The sequence below is a fragment of the Miniopterus natalensis genome, chromosome 6 (genome assembly GCF_054644295.1).
Source record: "Miniopterus natalensis isolate mMinNat1 chromosome 6, mMinNat1.hap1, whole genome shotgun sequence".
NCBI classification, from domain to species: domain Eukaryota; kingdom Metazoa; phylum Chordata; class Mammalia; order Chiroptera; family Miniopteridae; genus Miniopterus; species Miniopterus natalensis.
In genome coordinates this window covers 58,464,207-58,481,297 of record NC_142086.1, presented here as the reverse complement: position 1 = coordinate 58,481,297, position 17,091 = coordinate 58,464,207, and the positions used below count along the sequence as shown (strand labels likewise).

General features: G+C 33.3%; 1 protein-coding gene across 5 annotated transcripts in view; it reads left to right on the top strand.

Annotated features, from left to right (window-relative positions):
- Window positions 1–16,585, top strand: part of FXR1 (FMR1 autosomal homolog 1) — a 56,486-nt gene extending 39,901 nt beyond the window's left edge. Inside the window, exons 11-18 of one of the 5 annotated variants that reach the window (XM_016218057.2) lie at window positions 3,386–3,472; window positions 4,745–4,802; window positions 4,890–4,952; window positions 8,163–8,366; window positions 10,175–10,375; window positions 11,088–11,168; window positions 14,679–14,770; window positions 15,528–16,585. In XM_016218057.2, coding sequence (XP_016073543.1) covers window positions 3,386–3,472; window positions 4,745–4,802; window positions 4,890–4,952; window positions 8,163–8,366; window positions 10,175–10,375; window positions 11,088–11,168; window positions 14,679–14,770; window positions 15,528–15,698 — 957 coding nt within the window. In that variant the 3' untranslated portion in view covers window positions 15,699–16,585. Of the gene's footprint in view, window positions 1–3,385; window positions 3,473–4,744; window positions 4,953–8,162; window positions 8,367–10,174; window positions 10,376–11,087; window positions 11,169–14,678; window positions 14,771–15,527 lie in introns of all 5 variants that reach the window. The other 4 variants (XM_016218058.2, XM_016218055.2, XM_016218056.2 and 1 more) reach the window with 4 other exon arrangements.
- The last annotated feature ends 506 nt before the right edge of the window (window positions 16,586–17,091 follow it).

Genomic DNA, 17,091 nt, shown 5'->3' with positions numbered 1-17,091 from the left:
AAGTCTTTGGTGACTCATCTCTGGCCTGAAATGACCTTTCCCACCTGTATTTGTAGCAATTATTGTCGGTATAATAGAGTCTGTATAATAAGGTTATTTAATGACTTTCTTTTATATTTTCTGGTTTATCTTATATCTCCAAGCCAGGTCATAAACTCCTGAGGTCAAGAAGTCAAATCTGAATTCTCATTTTTGTTTTTCATTTTTCCCTAGCACAGTGAATTTATGTAGAGTAGGTGCTTGAGGAATACTTCGAATTAGTTAAGGTTCTTTAAGGTTAGAGTTTTAATAGTAATAGAAATATGCTTGTGTTAGAATAGCACAGAAGGGTATAGTATGAAAAGTAAATGTGTATCTATGTCCTTTCCATGGCTCTCTTCTCTCCATCCTGCCTATTAAGATTTTTGACTGTTGTCAGTTGCCTTTTCATGTCTCTTTTGCTATTAAAAATAATTTTGCAGCAAACGTCCCTTGTGACTGGAGAGTAAATTCCTGGAAGTGGATTTGTTAGATCAAAGCTTATATGGCATTTAAATATTTAGATCCATTTATATTTTCCCATACATTTCCTCCACTAGTATAGGAAATGTATCTGTTTTTTTCACACATTTGCCAATATTGATTCTATCAAATTTTAATTTGTTCCATTCCAGAAGGTGTACATGTTATCTTTCCATATGCTTAAAAGACATTTTTATATTTCTGTGAACAGCTTGTTTGTCCTTTGTATATTTTTGTCTTTTTTTTATTCTACTGTGTTATAAGAGCTTTTTGCATTTTGAGAGTTAGTCCTTTCATATACTTGGCAAATATTTTTTGTTTCTTTGGATTTTTTTTTTTTTTTATGTGCAGACATTTGAAATTTTTATATCATTGAATTTTTTGTAGACTTTGCTTTAGGACATGACTTGTAAATTTTGTGTCATGTTTGTTAGGGTCTTTCCTACTCGTAGATCATTCAGAAATCCATTTATATTTTAGTCCATAGGCTTTTCCCCACGTTTGTTGTGTTTTTGTTTTTTTATTTGTAAATTTTTACTCAGTAGGTTAGGAAACCTGACATAAACTGACACTTAAAAATAATTTCTTAAATTTTTAGCACATTTAAATACAAAATTGCAGTGCAAATTGAAATTTTTTTGGTGTGATGTGTTGGAAACAGGGATCCAGCTTTATTTTTTCTGAGTGCTAGTTGGTTGTCTCAGTGCCATCTATAAGTAATCAGTTTTTAGCAAATTTTAAAAATTAGAAATTTCACTGAGAAAACTTTTACAGATGAACTCACATATTCAGTAATAATTATTTACTCTTCAAATTTTTTTCTTATTACGACTTTATAATAGCCATTAAATTATGTACTTTTTTATCTCTTCTTTTCTTTGGTGGTAACTACTGGTAATATCTCCAGTTCAGGGTCAAGGCATTGCATTTCTCCTATTCCTTGCAGATCATCTTTCTTGAATGACTTTCCCTTTATCTACTTGGTAAAATCCTGTTTATTTTTAACATCTACTTTTAAATAACAGTAATAATATTCTTCCCCCCTTTATGAATTTATTGGGGTGACACTGGTTAACAAAATAATACACATTTCAGGTGCACAATTCTGTAACACATCATCTTGTACACTGTTGTATGTTTATCACCCCAAGTCAAGTCTCTGTTCATCACCATTTATCTCCCCTATACCCTCTTACACCTCCCCCCAAACCCCCTAACAATAATAATATTATGAATTCCCCTAAGTTTCCACATCTCGGGTGGCGTAATTCACATTCTGTCATATCACTAATGGCCATACAATGAAATTATAGGAATATTTAGTATGTTTTCTGAGATTGTGATAGCCTTTAGAGCAGGGACTTCTATGTATCTTTATGCCTTATCATAAATTCTGGAAATTAACAAGTGAATGTTATTTAGAATTGGGTAATTGGATATGAAATTGGCTAATTTTATGAATTTGGGCAAATTGTTTTCTCAACTATAAAATTGGGTTTTCTTAAAAGTTAATTTTTAATAAGCATTAAATAAGGTACAGATTTAGAATAAACAGTATAGTCCCAGAAATAGTTTGTTCTGAAAATTTTTGAGCGCCCCCCCCCCCCCCCCCATTCACTTTGCATACTCTCATCTTCCTGTGAATTCCTGAGGACAGGATCAAGACTGCCTGACTCGTAAGCTTAAGTTAGATTCCCTTGTTTCATGTCTTCATAGATGTAATTGCTTCTTCAAAGTCACTGTAGCTTTCTGTAAGCTCCATGATGGCTGTGCTCTGTGCTGCATCCTTAACATCTGCCCTGGTGTGTTTCTGTTTTAATTTCCCATATCTAAAGTTCACCAATTAAATTTTTAAAAAATTAGTTTGAAAATAAGTCACAGAGTAGTTTCTTATACAGAATCAAAGGTTCTTAACCTACACTTAATTCTATAACTTAGGAACTATTCTGTAAAATCAAGATGATGAGAAGAGACACGGAAACTAGTTGGATCACTTTATTTTAGGTTTTCCTCATTCTCCTAAGTCAATAGTAAGCTAGAAGGGTATTTCTTTAAAGAAAAAATCATTGATAAGCTATCTTAATTCTCCTTTTTCCCACTTTTTAAAAGGCTCCCTCTTTTGAAATTCAGTAAAGTAAACCAGGTCTATGTTAATCTTCTGATTTGCTTGTAATACCTGTGACTAAGGGTATGCCCTTATCAGTAATACCTTTATTTGATTTTGTGTAAGTATTTATACTCTGTAGGTGATACTTATGTTAATAGTCGGGAAGCCTTCTCTCCAACACACAGACATTGAACGTTTTGTTATCTGAGCGCACATTATAGGGATAACCTATCACTGCTAAAGTGATAGTCTGTAAATTCATGCCAGTTTGAAGGAAAATTTTTTTAAAAGTTGGTTTGTATACTTAGAAAATTAGATTGAATTACAAATTTAAAAATTGCCATGGACTCCGACAATAGTGCGGTGAATAAAGAACTCATACAACTCAATATCAGAAAAACATACAATCCAATTAAAAAAGTGGTCAGAGAATCTGAATAGACACTTCTCCACAGAGGGCATAAAAATGGCCAATAGGCATATGAGAAGATCCTCAGTGTCACTAATTGTCATATTAATGCAAATTGAAACAAAAATGAGATAGCCCTCACATCTGTCAGAATGGCTATGAATAAGTTGTATTGCAAATATGACAAGTTATTTCAAATTATATTGATTTTTTTTTTTTTTTAGCAGTATATTTTTAAATCTTGAAGTTTAATAGATATAAATTGCTGTGTGTTTTAGAAAAACTTTGCAAATTATATACTGGTATGTGAAATTTAAGCTAGAACTTTGTTAAAATATTAAATGCTTGAGGACATTGTTTTCTTACAGGGAATGGTTCCATTTGTATTTGTTGGCACTAAAGAAAGCATCGGAAATGTGCAAGTTCTTTTAGAGTATCATATTGCTTATCTAAAGGTTTGTATACTATTCACATTTATACCATTGTTGCTCCCTACATTAAACTTTAAGTTAGTGCGATATTTGTAGTAAATTTCAGATATTTATATATTTTTAATTTAGGTTCAGATATGCCCTGTTTTTATGAGAATTTAGAAATAAAATGTTCTTTGCCATAATAAAGTGATTTGCCTCATGCACATTGTTTCTCCTTCCCTCTGAACTTTTACATTTCTTTCCTTACTATTAAATTATAGGAACACTGTTATCACTTATGTACCTATACATTCTGTACTGGAGCTGTTTTGTTTTTACCTTGATGTTTTACATCCAAACAAGGTACAGAATTGGAGTGAAGATAGGCTTTCTTTGTAACGAGTATCTGAATCAGATGCATTATTCTCATAGACAACATTTGATAATTCTTAACCATTGTTTCTAATGTAGTGTGTTTGAGTTGATAAAGAGCAAGAGTTTTAGAAAAGAAATGCCACATAAATTATTAAAAGTTGTATTTGTTATTTTCTACTATTCCTCTTTTATTCCTGCTATGTTTCTCTTGTTTAGAGTATAGTAATATCCTCAACAGCTCTGTCTAGTTAGTATGTTTTCCTTTTAGTCATTCATATCGTTGCTGCTATGTTAATATTTGGAAAGTTTTCCTGCTAATCTCATTCTGTTCTTTTAAAACTTATCTTTATATAAGTCTCAATTCAGGCTGGCATTTTAAACCCATGTTTTACCTTCCAGTACTCCACTAACTTTTATGAAGCCAAGAGCTTTGTTTAGACACCTTACCTTCACACCCTGTAATGACCTCAATGTCTGAATGACCAAGCCTACTAGTTCATCTGGGTCACAACTCAGGTGTCACTGTTTTGATAGGAAAGTAGGTTATTAGTGGTACCTCTCATAAGTGGTACCCAAACCTCATTTAGCAGAGTTTTAACTCATTCAGAGCTAAATCTGGTAACATTGTGTAATTATTAGCTATTTAATAAATGGGTTATTTTAACACTTGTCAAACATCCCCTTGAAGGAGGAGAGTCCTTGTCTGTTTTTTACATTGCATGCCTATAGCACTCAGCATACACGAAGGCATCAGTAAATGTGTGGTGAGTTTAATCAGCAAGTGACCTTGCAGATTGTGTTTACTAGGAACACAATTGTACTTGATCAAATCCCCAAGATAATAGCTTCTGTCATTGGTAGGTAGTATAGCTGTAGTTTTAGGCTTTAAGAAGACAAAAAGTTACCAATAAGATTTACTCTTTATTGTTTTGATTATAGGAAGTAGAACAACTAAGAATGGAACGCCTACAGATTGATGAACAGCTACGGCAGATTGGTATGGGTTTCAGACCTTCTTCCACCAGAGGGCCTGAAAAAGAGAAAGGATATGCCACTGATGAAAGTACCGTCTCTTCTGTACAAGGTTCTAGGTCTTATAGTGGAAGAGGCAGAGGTCGTCGGGGCCCTAATTACACCTCCGGTTATGGTAAACAGTTTTTTTTTGGTACTAGTTCTAGTTTAGGTGCTCCAATTTTGATTTAATATTATTTAGTTCCTCGCCTTATCTTGACTTTGAGGGCAGTGAATAGTTCTGAGGTATATTTCTTAGTAATAGTGATGATACACTTTATATTAATAATGAAAGGTATGCAGTGTTCAAACAGTTGTGTAATGAAATGAAACATGATTTTAGGTTGGTGGTTTATGATTATATTTATTCTACATATTTAGAATAAATATGTATGAAACTTGTTTTCCAAATATTTCCCTTGTAAGTTATATACATTTTCCAATAAAAATCTAGTAATGCTGGTGATGCTTTTAGGAATCATCTTTTGCTTACCCTGTGGGGAAAATGAAAAGGAGAAATATGTCACCACTGTGCCAAGATTGCATATAGCAAATATGTACTAGCTTTTAAAATACACTTTTTTGGCTTATTCAGCAGTTCTGAATATTAATATCTCTGGAATTATTTTGTGAAATACAGCAGTTCACTAAATTGAGGGTTTTAAAAATCGGAACCTAATAAACATTTTTCTAAAATGAATTTATTTTACTCTGAGGATGAGGCTAACCCATATAGCAAGGGGCCAATGGATGATGATGGCCAATAATTCTCTCATCCTAAATTCTCACTTATTCTTCTTCAGCTTTGGAGTTTTCTGTTTGTCTACATTTGGACTTGGATCTTAGCAGTGACCTGGTTATTTTCCTCCCTCATTCTCTTTCCTTTCTCTTCCCTTCTCCTCCACTCCCCTGTGCTCATTCTGACTGCTGTGGAAAACTATTTTATAAGCCCTAAAACAAAAGGCATTTAGGCAAAATAGGAATACATGAAAGCTGGATTCCCTATCCAAATTTCACGTAATGTTTGACCGAAAGGTCATTTAATGTTGCCAGTTAGGTTAAATTTTTACTAGTTTTTATTTGTTGTAAAGTTGGAAGGTTAATTTTCACTTCCCTTTCATATCTTCAGTTCTTGATATTTATTTTTAAAGTTAACCCTGTATTGAAACATGAAAAGTAAATTCCAGTGAAGTTGTTTAGCATGTGAAGGGCTAAGAATTGTGAACTATTACTATATTCATGAAAATACATTTAATACATAAGAGAAGCAGTATTTAAATAGAAATTAAGTATATACGGAATGATTTTAGAAGTACAAATGATCAGATTTGGCTTTTTGAGCGATGAGGATGATTTTATTGAAGAATTTTATAAGCCTCTGTGGGAAATCAAGTCAGATTATTGATGAGAGATCACGTTTTGGCAAAATGCTTTTGTTGAGAGTAGGTAATAAAATTACATGAGAGTGGTAGAGGAATATCATTGGGACGGAAGAAAGCTGCATGTTGTTCAGTAGATGGCGCTCTTACCTCTGAATCTTGACAGATGAGTAACATTTATTTCTTGAAATATCCATGGACTTAAGTGGGTATGAGAGAAATAAAATCATTTGAATTTGGTTATAGATCTTCTTGTCCACTTAATATCAGAAGGATTTTTTTTTATAGGGTAACACACATAAGCTGTATTAGAAACAGTTTCTCAATATAACATCTCTGATGTTGGTATGTGTCTTATAATTGATGATGTCTTATAACTTTAATTGGCAACATTTCTTTAATGGCACACAAAATATGTCTTTGGATGGATGGCATGTGGATTTGATAAAATATGGTACTTTAGCTATTAAGTTTTAATATACATGATCATTGAAAAGGATGTGAATCATATTCATAGCTGATTTTAGAAGCTTTAGAGGGAAAGTCTGATATAAAAATCTGTTAAAAATGGGTTTTTTAATTGTTGGAGCCATTAAAAATTGAATTGGTTTTGTGAATTAAAGCTTTTAAAAAATTGTAAGTAAATTCAGAAGTTCTTAGACATTCCAAAGGTTTTCTTCACTACTCATGAAATGATAAATTGCCCTTATTCCAACCATCAGCTATAATCAGGTTCTTTTTTGTCATTGGAAAAATAAGTGTTTGGGAGATTCATGCTCTTCTGTGAGACACTTATTCCTAAGAAAGATTTGAATATGAATAATAGAAACTTGCTATATTCTTCCAAAAGTATATTTCCAGCTAATCATTTAATCTATTCTTACGTAATTGATGAGTTACATCCATATTTAATGGCTTGTGGAGAAAAAACAGTGCATTGAAGAGTTATTTTAAAGTAGAAAGGAAGTTGGTAGTCTCCTTCATTTGTTAAACTTCACATTTTATTTCCTCTACCTTAGTACTTCTGACTTTTGCATCTGAAGAACTCTTGTGTTTTGCTTTTATCATCAAATGACAGTGGCATTTAAATGTGAGGAACTTAGAGTTTATCATGGAATCACTCTTAATTGGGAGTTTAGCAAAGGAACTTCAGAATCATGCAGTAAATTTATTCAAGAGAAAATGGTTATGCTCATTGGTAGGTGTCTGGTGGCAGTTAGAGGTATGATACAGAGCTCCACCCTTTGAGTTTATCATAGACAAGTGAGAAGTAGATCCAAAGGGATAAAAATAGAAAGCACCATTTGGCAACACTGCATGGTAGGTATACATTACTTCTAAGGAAATAAGAGAAGGGGAGAGGTCTGTTTTCATTTAAAATTGTCTGAACCTAGAAATTGAATTGTGCTTTGAAAGAAATGTGTTTGGCTATATGATGAAAGGGTGGAAGAGACATCCCAGAACTACCTAAGAATAGAAGTGGAAATGAGTGTGACAGTGATTGAGTCACATAAATCTAATAGGATGATGATGATGATGATGATCATGATGTAGGCTTCTATAGAATATTTGCAGTGTTCAAAACTTTTTTTTTAATCCTCACCTGAGGATATTTTTTTCCATTGCTTTTCAGAAAGAGTGGGGGGGGGGGAGGAGACAGACAGCAGTGTGAGAGAGAGACATCGATTGGTTGCCTCCTGTATGAGCCCCTACCAGGGCCAGAGATTGATCCTGCAACCGAGGTACATGCCCTTGGCCGGAATCGAACCTGGGACCTTTTAGTCCGCAGGCCGATGCTCTAGCCACTGATCTAAACCTGCTAGGGCGCAGTGTTTAAATTTTTAAAGGGTTACTACAGTCAAATAGGGTTATTTAAACAGTGACTTACAGGAAATAATTTTGAATACTTTCACCTTTTTTTTTTTAATTCCTTTAAAAAATTTGTTAATATTCTCTTCTTCCTCAAGGTACAAACTCTGAGCTGTCTAACCCCTCTGAAACAGAATCTGAGCGTAAAGACGAGCTGAGTGATTGGTCATTGGCAGGAGAAGACGATCGAGAGAGCCGACATCAGCGTGACAGTAGGAGACGCCCAGGAGGAAGAGGCAGAAGTGTTTCAGGGGGTCGAGGTCGTGGTGGACCACGTGGTGGCAAATCCTCCATCAGTTCTGGTAGTCTTTTATATACTATGTCAGCATCCTTTCTTTGTAAACATTGTAACTTTATACAAGTTAGTTTATTTCCCGGGGCCACTGATTTTTGGAAATTTCTCTTGCTACTACTATGAGGAAAAGCCCCGTAGTGTGTTTATCAGTGAAGGTTTAAGTAGAATATTTGGGTCAGAGAAACGTTAGTTGGCTTATTTGGGGGACTTATGTAATTAGAATGTTTTTTCTCTCTAGAATTTTCGAGTGTCATGCATTTGTTGGCCAGATAGACATACAGAATTCTTATGCTCAGAGAGATCTAAATACCTTTTATATACTTGTTGAAAAGTAACTGAAAAGCATTTTTTCTACACTATGTACTACTTTGGGAACAGGATAAAACTGAAATCAGCTTAAAACATTTTTTTAGTTTTTTACTGTTTGAGGAATTGAGTTGTAAAGAGAAGTGTTTAGAAGACTGAGATTTGAGGTATGCAAGCAACTTTTTACTCATGTGTTTATGAAAATTTTAAATGCTATAACTTCAGTGGAATTGTCGAGTTACCACAATGCTCTTGCTTAGCATAATGGTCCTGGGGGGAGAATTGTCAGGGACACTTGGACTAGCTTATATCAGGCATATAACCGTAACATATTGTGTACCACTTTAAGAAAACCACTCTTACTGTTATACTATGCCCTATGAAAGTTTATATAGTATTTTAAATGTTATAAGACATATGTATATATAATTAAATATATACCAAACGTGCTTATACATTAGAAGAAACTGGAACAAATCACAACATTCAGGGACTTTTTAAAAGGTACTCTCTAGTTCCAGTGAAACTCTTTAATTCCTAAAATTTAGTTTATAGGCTTTCAGGTAAATAGTTTTTATATTTTTAGTACATTGTTCACTATTACCAAAATTTATAAAATTATAGTGTGCTGAATTACAAAATAAATGTACTTAGTGTTTATGATTAATGGATAAACTTAGTGTCTTTTGCAAAGATGCTAGCTTGCTAGCTGTTACCAAAGGAAACTTAGAAAGGAAAAGTCGTGATTAGGTGAATTTCTTCTATAATTTGATTGGTGGAGGCAATAAATGCACATAGGTAAGATGGGTATTTTTTTCTTACAAATTATATCTTAAAACTTTTCCTTTCCCACCCTCACCCCACCTTATCCCACCACACCTTCACTCTTTGTTTCTGGAGATGGGAGTACTAGTCAACATTCATTTCCACATTTTGCTATAACCAGTTAGAATTTCAACTTTTTTAGTTTGCTTTTTTTGTGTAGACTTGTTTCAGTTGCTTCTGTTTATAGCAACAGATTTCTGGTAAGTCGTGGAGTGCAGGTGTTGGGTATTATTTGGAAATAGTCCATTAATAGCAAAAGAAGTAACGGTCACCTTGAACTCAGTGAAGGTGACAAAAGCTCTTTTTTCAAATTAATTCATATTAGCTGAATCTTTCTTTTTCTTTTTCTAACCTCTGGGCAGGATTAGCTAGGAATGTGAATGTCAGAAATAGTATGTAATAATGTACTATATCCTAACATTTTCAAAATAAGTCAAAGAGAAACGGTAGGAAGCTGAGGTATCTGCTCATCTCCTGCTTTAATTTTCATTGCCATTTAAAGTTTTTTCATATTGTTTTCCAGGTAAAATAGTGATACAGAAAACATTTGAAGACAATATATTTTTATTGGGGGAAAATTGAAGTTTCTTTATTAATAATTAATTTAGCTCAATATAGATCAAAACATTCCTAATAACTGCAGCTCTCTTAAATGAATATTTCTTGCCTCTGACATGCATATAGTGCTCAAAGATCCAGACAGCAATCCATACAGCTTACTTGATAATACAGAATCAGATCAGACTGCAGACACTGATGCCAGCGAATCTCATCACAGTACTAACCGTCGTAGGCGGTCTCGTAGACGAAGGACTGATGAAGATGCTGTTCTGATGGATGGAATGACTGAATCTGATACAGCTTCAGTTAATGAAAATGGGCTAGGTATGTAAGCACTTAGGGAAAAGATATATATTGTATAATATTGTTAACATGATGCTTTTTTCACACACAAAAAAAAGCCCAAACATAACGCATTTCAAAAATTGGATTTTTTTTTTAGTGCTTACTTCAAACAAAATAGATAGCTTTGTGTCTGTTAAATGTCTAGTCCTCAGATTTGTATAGCCAAATTATTTGAAACTGAGAGGGTTTATTAAAGTGCTCTTTGATGCCATTAAGGAACACAGATATGCAGACTTACAAGGCACTTACTACTCTTATTGTTCCTAAACCAAAATTGAGCTTTCAGCTTACATCTTTAAAAATTATTATAAATGACGCTAGTGAAAGTATGTATATTGAGTTGGCATTAATTTCCAAAGGGCTAAAATGTCATTAACTTCAGTTAAAAAATAAAGTGTATTGGAGAGGAGAATTTTATCTCCCTGAATGATGGCATTTTAAATTAAGTCTTAGTTTGTTTAATTAAGAGTTAAAACCCTCTTAATTTCCAGATGATAATTCCATCTTGTAAGTCTATTTGGAATGTTTAAAACTACAAAAGTATTTTTCCTGTAGTGTAATTGATGTTGTTTTGTCTTCCCTATTTAACTGAAAGAGTTCTCTTTCCCTTTCTTTGAGTCTTTGAAGGGACGAAGTTTTTGTTTTGTTTTGTTTTTATCAGAATAGTTCATGGTAAATTTTGCAATTACAGATGATAGTGAAAAAAAACCCCAGCGACGCAATCGTAGCCGCAGGCGTCGTTTCAGGGGTCAGGCAGAAGATAGACAGCCAGGTAACTTGAGTGGACCTGTTGACAACACCAGGTCATAAGCATGAAAAAAATGTCATGTGTCTGCTTTCTAAATATATTATACTTACATGTACACATGTGTGCATATACATTCAAGATGTGCATTACATAAATTGTTTACTCAACTAATAAGACTACTACTCTTTAAGAAAATGCATTCTTCCTTGACACCGTAAATGTTTAGTAACCTGTCTAATTGAACTAATGTTATGTCTCAATTTTTTACATGGAAATACTGTTGAGAAGGCCATTATTTTGTCCACTTGGCAGATTCTTCACACTTGAGTTGGGGCCTGCCATCCCTATGTTGTAGATTGTGATTGAGGTTGATTGGCAAAACTGGACAGCTTTTGCATGGTGCCTGCTTACTCTATCTGCATTTAGCACCTCATTTTTGTGGGAATTGTTATAATACCCACAGCTTTAAAAAAAGTATAAATGAGAACAATACTTGAAAATGTCTTTTTCCTAATACGAGGAATGCATGTTATGTTTTTGTTTATTGTAGTGTGATGCTTTTTCCCTACACCTACTAACTTCAAATTAATAGTACTTACTTAGCTTTAGAATGTTGATTTTCAAATAGTCATATTTTTAGTAACTTCAAAGAAACTTGTTTGTTGTGTCTATATTATTTTGAACATAATTCCATTTCTTGTGTACAGAGAATCACATGTATATTCACAATGAAGAAATTGTGTGCACCAGAAATAAACCCCTTTTAAACTAATCAATTTTGCATTCTTTCCAGAGCATATTATTTCACGTGTTTTCCCCAACTAAAGAATGTAAATTCCAGTATCTTTAGTATTTTAAGTTTAGTGGTTATAGAGACATTTAGGAAAACTGGTTAAGGTTATTCCCATTCTTGAAAAAAAAAATTTCATGTTTATAAATTTAAAAGGAGTTAAATATTGTCAGAAGTAGGAAGTTTCCAGAAAATATTTATTGTCTTCCCCTCTCTTCTTTTTCCACTGTCTTTAGTGTTAGAAATATATTTTAGATCAAGAGATTGTATTTTGTTTTTTGAAGCTGGCACAGCAGTGAATACAGTATCTGGCCATACTTTATAAATAGGAAAATTCAAGCTATCAGTATGGGGACTTCATAGGAAAAATTTCAGTGTAATTTATTAACTAGATGGATGGTGGTTTATTACTCAATAAAAGGAATAACGTAGTGGGTTTGTTAAAAAAGAGGCAGAGATTTCTGCATGGTATTAATTGAAATTTGAATAATTTGGAGTTTACAATATATTGTGTTCCATATTGCATTTATTCCTATTTTACTTTGTTCTTTGGAAAAACTGCTTTTCATCTTTAAAACACCTTGCATTCCCTAGCTTATTCTCCCCAACCCCCGCCAAAAAACCAACCAACCAACCAACCAACCAGCCCCAAAGCCCGAGATACGATAGGAAAAGCACACCATTTTCTCATTACCCCTGACAGCAGCTCTAGGAAGGTAGCCTCCATATAAAGAATATAAACATTCTCTTAAGTATACAATTATTTAATTCTCATTTGCTTAAAATTTCTTGCTGTCCTTAATGTAAATTAAACATTATTATTTACTAAAAATGAGACAATACATTGGAGTCCAGTTGATTAACTTGGACCCCTTAGGGGAAATTCTAGAGTCTAAATTATGTTGCGTAAAATTGCCTGAATTTTTTTCTAGATATTATAAATACTTACTAATCTGTATTGAACTTTTAAGTGGCTTGTATTATAAAGATTGGCTATAGATTTTTTATTTTTTTTTAATCAACTGAGGTTGTTTTGGTTTTACCTCCCCTAGGGGGACAGGAGGGGCACTGGTAAGTTTTTACCTTTACAGCTAAGTGCCTCTTAATTTAATTGATAAACTATATCAAAGTATATTATTCTGTCTGTACAGAATAATGGGTGAAGGGTTATAAGAATTGTCAGGGTTTCCAAGTAAATGAGTTCTTCCAGGTATCACCGAGGGCTGAATTAGAGAAACAATGGATTTATTAAGGTGCTCCCCAAATTAGAATAATTCCTAGAATGGTTTTGCCACTATGTATGTAGACATAACAGTAAAGTGGATTTGATCGTATCCCTATCCCCCATTTTGGAAACTATTGTTAGATGCATTTATAATTCATTAACAGTGAATTTAAATTATTTTTAAAGCTCCAAAATGAGCACACTGAGTTTCTTATAATTTGGAAGAAAAGAGACAGTTTTAGACAAGAAATACCTTTAGTGGTGTTTCTAGTAAATGATATATATTATGAATTAAATTGTTTCCTCAAGATTTTAAAAATTTATTTAATACTTTTAGGCAGTTCTTAGACCTTATAAAAGCATTAGCATGTTACTTTATGATTAAGAAAAAATGAATTGTAAATATATACAGTTTTAGATAAAAATGATTTACATAAAATTTCAACCTGATAGACCAATTCTTCTACCTAGTGACTTAAATTTGGAATTTACTTGAATTTTCATTCTTTACATAATTAACTTGCTTCCATAATTTAAAATACACTGTATTTCACATAATCAGGGATTTTTCTTCACCAGTTTCTGAGAGAAAATAATTCTTTCAGAGAAAGAGGATGATTATTTTGATATTTCTTCAAATATGTGAATTCTAAGTTGCAAGTCCTCAGAGATAAAGGATTGAGGTTTAAAGTGGGGCTAGCCCAGAGTACTTGTAGACAAGAGGTCAGTTGTGGCACTAGTTTGGCAGTAGGATGTTAGCTCGGGTTAATCTTTTCCCTATGTCACTACTGCCATCCACCCTCTTACTTGGAAACATACACACACCTCAGTCAGTCCCTCAAAAGACGGGCAAAATGAGAAGGGAGTGGTTAGTAAATTCATGGTGGCCTTTCTTCCATCATGATTGATGTTTACATTGTTAGGGTGGTTTTCTGTCATCTTTAGTTTTTTGTAGTTTTTTATTGTAGATCACTCAAAATGGCTTCTAATGTGGACTGTTAAAAGGAACCATAAGATACCACACTTGGATTTCTTGTGTTTGTTTTTTGTTTTTTGTTTTTAAATAGAACTAATATTTGAGTAACCTTTTACATCTTTGATGAAATTTTCAAATTGAAGTACACTACACCATGATTTACACCAAATATGCCCCATTTTTCCCCCCACTGATAATTGCAAATACTGTTTGGGCTTAGAATGCTACATTTCCTACTCTTGGTTGTGGGTTTCTGTATCAAATTTATGCCACAACCATAGACTCAACCAGAAGCAAGTGGCTGGATTCCTGTGGAAGAGGAGTTTAATCTAGGCTTCCTCGATCTCCAGCTTAAAATTTTTATCTCTAAATCACAGGCTTTTTCAAGCCTTGTTTTTGGTTGGAGGTGGTACCCAGCTTAAGAAAATTTTGAAATTGGGTAACCCACCGTTAGTTTATTTTAAAAATAAAATTACTCTTTATCCATAAATAAACTTTAGAAATATTTTTCAACACCTGTAATTTTTTTCTCATCTTCAACAGTCACAGTTGCAGATTATATTTCTAGAGCTGAGTCTCAGAGCAGACAAAGAAACCTCCCAAGGGAAACTTTGGCTAAAAACAAGAAAGAAATGGTAAGGAGAATTTAACCTGTAGGTTTTGTTGCCTTTTGTTTTTTGGGTTTTTGTTTTTTTGTGTTTTTTTTTGGTATGGTTTAGCTTTATTTTTACTTAATTTTCTATATGATCACTTGTGTCCCCCGACTAGATGAATAATATTTTTGTTAAAGACTACTCTTTAGTTTGTTGTTGGCCCCAGGTGACTGAAGATAGAATGCATGCTTGAGCCTGAAATACTTTCCCATTAGAACCCTAAATAGCATTTGTAAAGTTCAGTCTGCCCAAAGATACTAAGCATAGAGACTATTGCTTAATTTGAGGAGCGATAGGCTACATATACCTCTTCTCAGTGATGGAGATAGACCTTTAAGTTTCAATTCTTTTAATGATTTAAAGGATTTGATGTATAACTGAGTTTTTAAAATGGTGAGTAAAGTAGGTGATTATTTACTTCCGGTATTAACTATGTCTTTCACATGGTGAGCTTTCCACTGGCTAAAATAAAATTAGGTACAGTTTTTCAGTAAACAAGTACAGATTCTTCCTGTGGTTTAGGTACTTCTAGGTACTAGAAACAAAGAGTTGAAAGACCCAGAGAGGTGGAGTACATTGGTATTTGTTTTGAACTTTACGAATATTTGAATTATTTGATCCATTGTGGTGTGTGAAACTAAAATTATTTATTAGCTAATTAATGTTTATGTAGCTATTTTCCTCCTCAGCTATAGATTTTATATATAAAGAAGTTGAAAAAGTTGTCTCCCTTTGGCAGGCAAAAGATGTGATTGAAGAGCATGGTCCTTCAGAAAAGGCAATAAATGGCCCAACTAGTGCTTCTGGCGATGAAATTTCTAAGCTACAGCGTACTCCAGGAGAAGAAAAGATTAATACCTTAAAAGAAGAAAACACTCAAGAAGCAGCAGTCCCGAATGGTGTTTCATAAACTGAAGAAGTTCCTAGTTTACAGTTCTTTTACATTACATTTTACAATAGTGCTTGTACAAGCTTGCCAAAGATAGAATATGGATCGCCAGTCTTTACATCGCACTTTCAGTTCCTCCATTTGGAATTCAGAAAGGGGAGGGATCCTGAAGAAATCATATGTTAAACATACTTTGACACCTACTGTGTTATAAATCATCAGATGTGCCTTGAGAATAGTATATGTAACATTAAAAAAAGTTGCTGGCTATAGGAAATGTTATTTTGTTTTCAAAATATGGCAGAGATGGGGGGAGGTGGGTGGGGTGGGATCCCTAACATAATATTCTTTATGAAAGCATTAGCTGCTTTTGTTACATTTTTAATAATATGCAACCACTTCACCTGAGGAAAACTAGAGTTGAAATGCAGTCTAAAATATTTTGCACTGAATTGTAATTTCTTCATTAGTTTAGTCTGGAAACTGGTCTGTTCTGATATGTTTTTAAAATGCTGTATGTAGAGGAAAATCTGCAGACCACTGGAATACATTTGTTAAACTCATCTGCAGGGACACTGGGTGATATTGGCAGTGACTGTTCTATATTGAGGCTTTGTTTGGTTTATTTATTAAAGTGTACAGTATTTAAAAATCAAACATAGCTTTAGTTAAAACACTAAGGTGAATTAGTCATGTCCATTCAGACATAACCTGAACTACTGAAAAGATCACTTTCCAGAAGGTTTATTCTGTATAAACTACATGTTAGTTTTCAGTAGAGTATCTTTTCCTTTTCTTACTTTTTTTTCCCTTTTTTCCCCCCCTTTTTTTCCCCCCTTTTTTGATTTTGGTTGTTTGATGTGCAATATGTTTTTGTATGCAGGTAGTAAATAAACTTTGATCTTCCATTTGCTGATTTTTAACTTTCTACTTTTTATGCCCACTGTTGCCAAGAAGTTGGAGTTACTTATAGGCCTAGAATAGTATCCCGATTGCTTTTTAAAAAGCATTTACACTTGCTCATAAATAATATCAAACTATTAGTTGCTCAGTTAATCATTTTGTAGTGAATCATCTGAAATCTTAGCACTTAAAATTTAGTTTGTTAGGGAATTGATCACAATGTTAGGAGTCTTTGGAACATAAAATTGTAGTCAAAGACAACTTTGGAAGGCAGTGGGGTAAAATCTAGAATTTCACTTTTGCCTTTGATTATTAAAAATTATTTTTATAAAGAAGTATGAGCAACTTTTATAAATAGGCTACCGATTTGCTTTTTGATTCTCACGGAAATAACTTGGAAGGTTCTCATACTAATGATTGTATTTTTTCTATATATTTTAGCCAGATGGCTTAACTTTAGGAAGTTAAAGACTTTCACACTGTGTTGTAAAAAGTAACAATAATAATTTAT